We start from the raw sequence: 5,505 nt of genomic DNA, 5'->3' as shown, positions 1-5,505 counted from the left end.
GCCCGCAGAATGCCCTGCTCCGGAGACGTCCTGCCGCCGCCCTGTAGATCTGGCCGTGCTGACGAGTCCGAGGTCCTCATGAAGTTGAGCGTCCCAGAGGATGGCCAGGAGGGTCTCGGTCTCCTCGTCGCCCCAGGGCACACCTGCTGCCAGGGGACAAGGGACACACTGTGAGACCCCGGGGGCCTGTACACCGCACGACAGAGGTAGCCGCTCAGGAAGCTACGTGCCAGTTTGTCCAGCTCGGCCACGGCTGCGTGCAGCCATCCCCAGGAAGCTACCCCACTGTGGGCTTCCTTCCGCACACACCGGCGCTCGGCCTAGCGGGAAGGGCCTCCTCTGACGGGGAACGGCTGTGGGGTATTTCCCAGAGCTGCGCTTCTCTTCTTTATCCCGAATCCCACTCCTTTGTCCTGAGAGCTGCCTGTGTCCTCGCTTGGGGGACTCCCTGGGTGTATGGCTCTAAGGGTCTGACCCTCTGAAGGGCCCGCTGCCCCCTGAAGGCCTGGGCACACAAGCCCACCGGCACCGCCCCGTGCCCGCCGCCCCTCAGGACGGCTCTCGCTGTGTGTGCGCACGTGCGTTCGCGCCGTCCTGCTCTTCCCGTGGGCCGTGCCTCCCAGGCTGCGGGCTGTCCCCCAGCCCCATGCTCCACCTGGCACACTCTGTCCCCACTGCTTTCCGTGTCTCTCCCCTCCCTCGGTCCCACTTGCTGTCACACGTGCTGGCCGCCCCGTCCTGAACCTCTGGTGTCTTGCTTTCCCTTTCTGGCAGTCTGTGTGTCGTGTCTGCTCTCAGACTCTCCCGGTTTCTCTCCTTCCCTCACCCAGCAGTCTCCGCTGCCGCTGTCTGTTTCGTCCTTTTTGGGTCTTCCAGTCTGTGTGTCTCTCGAGAGAGAGGAACACAGACGGTCTGGCCCTGAGGGAATGGGCATTCTTACCCAGAGTGTGATCTCTCTCATTCTTCTGAGTGATGCCCCTGCAGAAGGCCCTCTCTGTAGGGCGAAGATTGTTGGCATAATAGCCATTTATTTTAAAAAAAAAAAAAAAGAAAGAAAAATTGCTTCATTCTAAAGCTGTATATGTACTTTACAGAAAAAATATGTTTCATAGGGGGTGGGGGAGGCTTTAAGCCCCACCACCCAGAGATGACCCTCGTCCTCCTAAAAATACCACAGTAACTCAAGCCTTTCATTTTTTTCAGGCCAGAATAATATATACTGTCCCAGAAACCCATCCGCCCGAATCCTAGTACGGAAGTGGTTCATTCTGTGGACTTAATAACAGAACTTCGGGGAACACACACAAGTCTGATCGGGAGGAGTTTCCAGTACGAGGGATCTGAACCCGAAGCCAGGGGGAGCCGCAGGAGCGGGCCTGGGCGCGTGGTGAGTCCTGCCCCTTCCCATTCAACCCCACAGCCTCAGCAACCACACACCGGAGGGCAGGGACGTTCCCAAGGATTCTAACGAAATAACGATATACTGATTGTTTCATCTGCTTAAAAGAGAACAGTACAGCAAATATACGTGTCAACAATTAACAATTAAAATCAACAATTTTGCCTTCTCTCTCTTCCCCTGTTGAAAAAAAGAGCTGCATGAGAAAGGGGTTTGTCTCAAGTCCAGGAAGAGCTGGTGTGCAGGTGAGGGCAAGCTTGCGGATGTGAATGTACCTGGTTTAGAAGTAACAGAATTCAGTTGTAGTGAAGGAGAGTTAGGGCCACACGTAAGAAGTCTCCACCCTCTGTGCTGTTACCATTGAGTAACCTTTGCCATATTGTTTTATGGGTTATTTCAAAAGCATTAATCTAGAACCCCGCAGCCAACTCAAGTCAGAGGTGCATTCCTACCCAGCCCCAGGTGAGGGCAGAGACTTTGGCTTACCTTCTGACTGTTCCCCTGCTCTGTGTTGTGAGCTCTGTGACCCCTTCAAAGTGCTTTCCTCTGTATCAACCCCCCGTTTCAGGTGGGATCTCAGTGACTTTCTGGGCACTCCCAACAGGTCTGTCTCCTCATTGAGCTCTTTCCAGTCCTTCCCAGAATCTGGGACCTAAGAACAGACCCCATCATCTGTCACTAGAAATTCTTGCGTAAGGGACTATAAAACCTCTACAAGTGGCATTAGGAAACTATGTGAGACCTAGGAGGCAGAAAATAAATAGTCTCAGGCCTCTGTGATTTAAAAAAAACAAAACAAAACCAGAATTTGGTCTCACTCATCTGGTCTCTAGTGATTAAGATCAGGAGCTGCAAGCACCAGGCAGAGGTGGGTTGGCCAAGTGCTGGGCGGGCACGCATCTGAGGCAGGGGAGCACAGCAGCCTCACAGGAGGAGTGCCTCTCCCCCCATGTCCGGGCTTCCCCACGTCTGCTCAGCTCTCCTGGCATAAAAGATGTGACATCAGCCACTTACGTGTGCAGCTCACAGGCTGCTCCAAGACTCGGACCTTGGTTGCCAGACCCTGTCATCACCGTCTGCCTTGTCACAACCCAGCAGGGCTTGTAAAGCATAAGCTGCACGATACTCTGTCCAGCCCTCGCACCTCCCATCCTCCTCTTCTCCTGGACCTCACAGCCACTCCTCACTGCTCCGCCAAACGGGCCACATCCTTGCCCACCCGAAGCTGCTGACATAGACGGTGCCTCCCTCCCAGCTCAGCTCCTGTGTCCTCTTCAACAGGTCACGTCCACTTCCTGTCCGCCCTGCAGTCCCTGTCCAGCACGTCAGCTGCTCATTCCTGCCGAGCGCTTATCCCAAAGTAGTTTTCTTCCTTCACCTGTCGTCCGCTTCCCCATGGAGTGTGGCTCCTGCAGGCCAGGGACAACACCTGTCACATTCACTGTGAAATCCCCAGTATGTGGCACGTGGCAGGCACTGGGAGCCACCTGAGTCTTTCAGAGCCACCTGCATCCATTATGTCCCAAGCTTCTAACTGGGCCTTAGTGAGCGAGGGGTGGTAGGCAGAGGCTGCCGGTGTCCTGACACGTGCTATCAACCTGCTCTGCTCCGTCTCCCCTCCGCTTCCTGCTCTGCCCGTCCCATCCCAGACAGGTTTCAGGTAGCTCTTTTAACCCTGACATTCCTGTACCATCTCACTCCTGTGAAGAGCTTGGCTCTGAAATGATGGTGGCCATGAGGGAAAGACCGACCCCACAGAGAGAGGGCAAGGGGGCCAGGAGCAGGAGGACTGTCGGATGTAGTGGCTCCCACTCGTCACCGGCTCAGTCTCTAACTCCGTCCACGTGCTACTGCTTGGCTTTCTCTGCTCCCTCCTAGCGGTTAGTAATTGTCCCAACCCCATGGATCCTTCAGGAACTTCCTCAGCCTTGTCCCTGATGTCCCCACCACACAGCTCTGCCTTCTCCACATTATGTCAACACCGCTCTTCCTCCTGCAGCCCGAGGATACGTCCACCTCCTCACTGGGAACACAGGCATCTCCCGTTCCAGGCATGTAGTCTCTGCACCCAGCGCGCTGCTTCCTGTTGACTGCAGAGGGGCTCAGCCTACAGTGTCCCTCTGGCCCACACTCCTCTACTCTGTGCCTCTCCCAGACTTGGGATTGGGATCTCACTTGCCTTCTTCCCACAAACTACAACCAAGCCAAGTTCCTTTTCTTCTCCTGTGCCTCTCACAGCTCCCTTCTCCCAAAATGTACAAGATCGTTACACTGACCACATGTCCGACCTAGTCCCTAAGTGGACAAGTGCATATTTTGTGAAACTCATCACTATGCCATACCGACCCCTTAATCCTGGCAGCAGGAGCAGCTCTAATGCAACTTTTATTGAATAACACATGGCATCTGCCCTCAAGGAGCCTTTCGGCAAGAGACACTGGATTTTAACTCACCAACTCTAATTTTCCTGAGTCCCTGGGTGAGGGATAGTTGTCCTTTCCCTGGCCTTCTGTTGGAAAGTATTCTGAGGTTTTACATTTGTATTAGGGACCTTAAACATAAACTGAATATATCCGTGTCTGCGTTATTGCAGCAAACGAGAAATTCTCCCCAAAGACGAAGGTCAGGGACCTCCCCAAGCCAACTCGTGGTTTCTGGTGGCGGACAGAGCACTACTGTGCATTTCTCAGCTCGGCTCCTCTCCACTAAGCAGATTCCTGTGCTTCTCGCTCAGTTCTTCGTAACGAAACTTAGCAGGTTCTGAATGCCTGTCCTCACCTGCTGGCCAGATGCGCTCTGTACATCCTCAACCACAGCCACAACTTCCTCGCCATTTTCTGGATGTTGCTCCCTCACCCAGGTCTGGATCTCCTCTGGCAAGATGGTTGGAAACTGCTCCAAATCCAAGAGCTCCAACATCTGCTCTTTTGAGTGTGTCTTAGGCCTTAGCCACTGACAGCAGAGTTCCCAGAGCTTGCTAAAGGCTTCGTGGGGGCTGGCTACCTCTTGGGGGCAGAACTGCCTAAAGCGTTGGTGGGAGGCTTCTGAGTCAGAGTTGGTGCTGGGAAGGCCTGATTTCTGTCCCTGGTAGCAGTCCTTGCTTGGGATGGGTATGCCTGGGGACTCCTTGTCGCAGCCATGATTTCTGTCACCAGCCTGGTTTATTGGCAGCCATCACTACTCTGGAGATCAGGTTCCATTTCTTCTCATGTCACTGGAAAACCATTCTCCTGGACACTGCTGAAAGTCTTCCTGGAATCAGAGAAATATGAGAATATCTTAGTGGTTCAGAATCACAGCTGAAAGTAACTCAGCGACTTGGAAGGGGAGTTGCAGGAAATGGAAAAAGACAGCATAAAGTGATCTCATAGTCCTTCTCTCTGCTTCCCGTGATGTACTTTCTGCCCTTTTCCTTTGCTCCCTCTACAATCTGAGAATCTGAAGCACTAGAACTATCAAAACAGTTTTCTCCACAGGTCAGTGGTGTTTGCTCATGAATTCCCCAAACTACTTTCCCATGTAGCCCAGCTGTTCTTTCTTGTGTCCCCCTATGCCTGGGTCTTGGTCCCTGCCCTCCATCCCCTCAGGAAGCCAGGAGTCACCTTCCCAATTGTCACCTTCTCATAACGTGCCTCTGGATTAACCTCTTCATCGTTCACACTCTCGTCTCTACTACCACCACAGCCACAGACACAGTGTGGATGAGACACGACTGGCTTGCGGTATGCTTTCATTTTCCAGTACTCCTTCCTACTTCGGAATGCATCTTCTTCCTTTGTAACTGAGTCCTAAATTCCAGCGGGTGTCACGGGGCTATTCATTACAGTACCCTTCCCTCCCACCCCAGGAGTTTACATCAGGCATCTGACATAAACTGAGCCTGTCAAAAGTCTCTGAGGTTTTCCAAATTTCCTAGGAATTGCTGGATTGGGAGGATGTAAGACTGGAGCCATCTGTGATTGTGTGTCTCAATATAACCACTCCTGCACCAAAGGGGTGAGCCTGCTCACAGGAGTTAAAAACAACAACAACAAAAAACTTAAAAAACTGGATTCAGGTTGCTCTTCTTCCAAAGAACTTGAACTGCCTTCACTTACAATCTCCTT

General features: G+C 52.9%; 1 protein-coding gene across 1 annotated transcript; it reads right to left on the bottom strand.

The window, feature by feature from the left end:
* Positions 1 to 27: 27 nt before the first annotated feature.
* On the bottom strand, positions 28 to 5,002 carry ZSCAN32 (zinc finger and SCAN domain containing 32; the record flags this gene model as incomplete). Its single annotated transcript, XM_032849351.1, is given in 5 exon segments — positions 28 to 146; positions 941 to 994; positions 1,886 to 2,051; positions 4,178 to 4,503; positions 4,506 to 5,002. Coding segments are annotated over 5 exon segments (699 nt in total), but the record flags the coding sequence as incomplete, so codon positions are not given.
* Between the last annotated feature and the right edge of the window lie 503 nt (positions 5,003 to 5,505).

The sequence above is a fragment of the Lontra canadensis genome, unplaced genomic scaffold (assembly GCF_010015895.1).
Source record: "Lontra canadensis isolate GAN:19392208 unplaced genomic scaffold, GSC_riverotter_1.0 scaffold224, whole genome shotgun sequence".
NCBI lineage: Eukaryota > Metazoa > Chordata > Mammalia > Carnivora > Mustelidae > Lontra > Lontra canadensis.
This window is presented reverse-complemented; position numbering and strand designations above follow the sequence as displayed.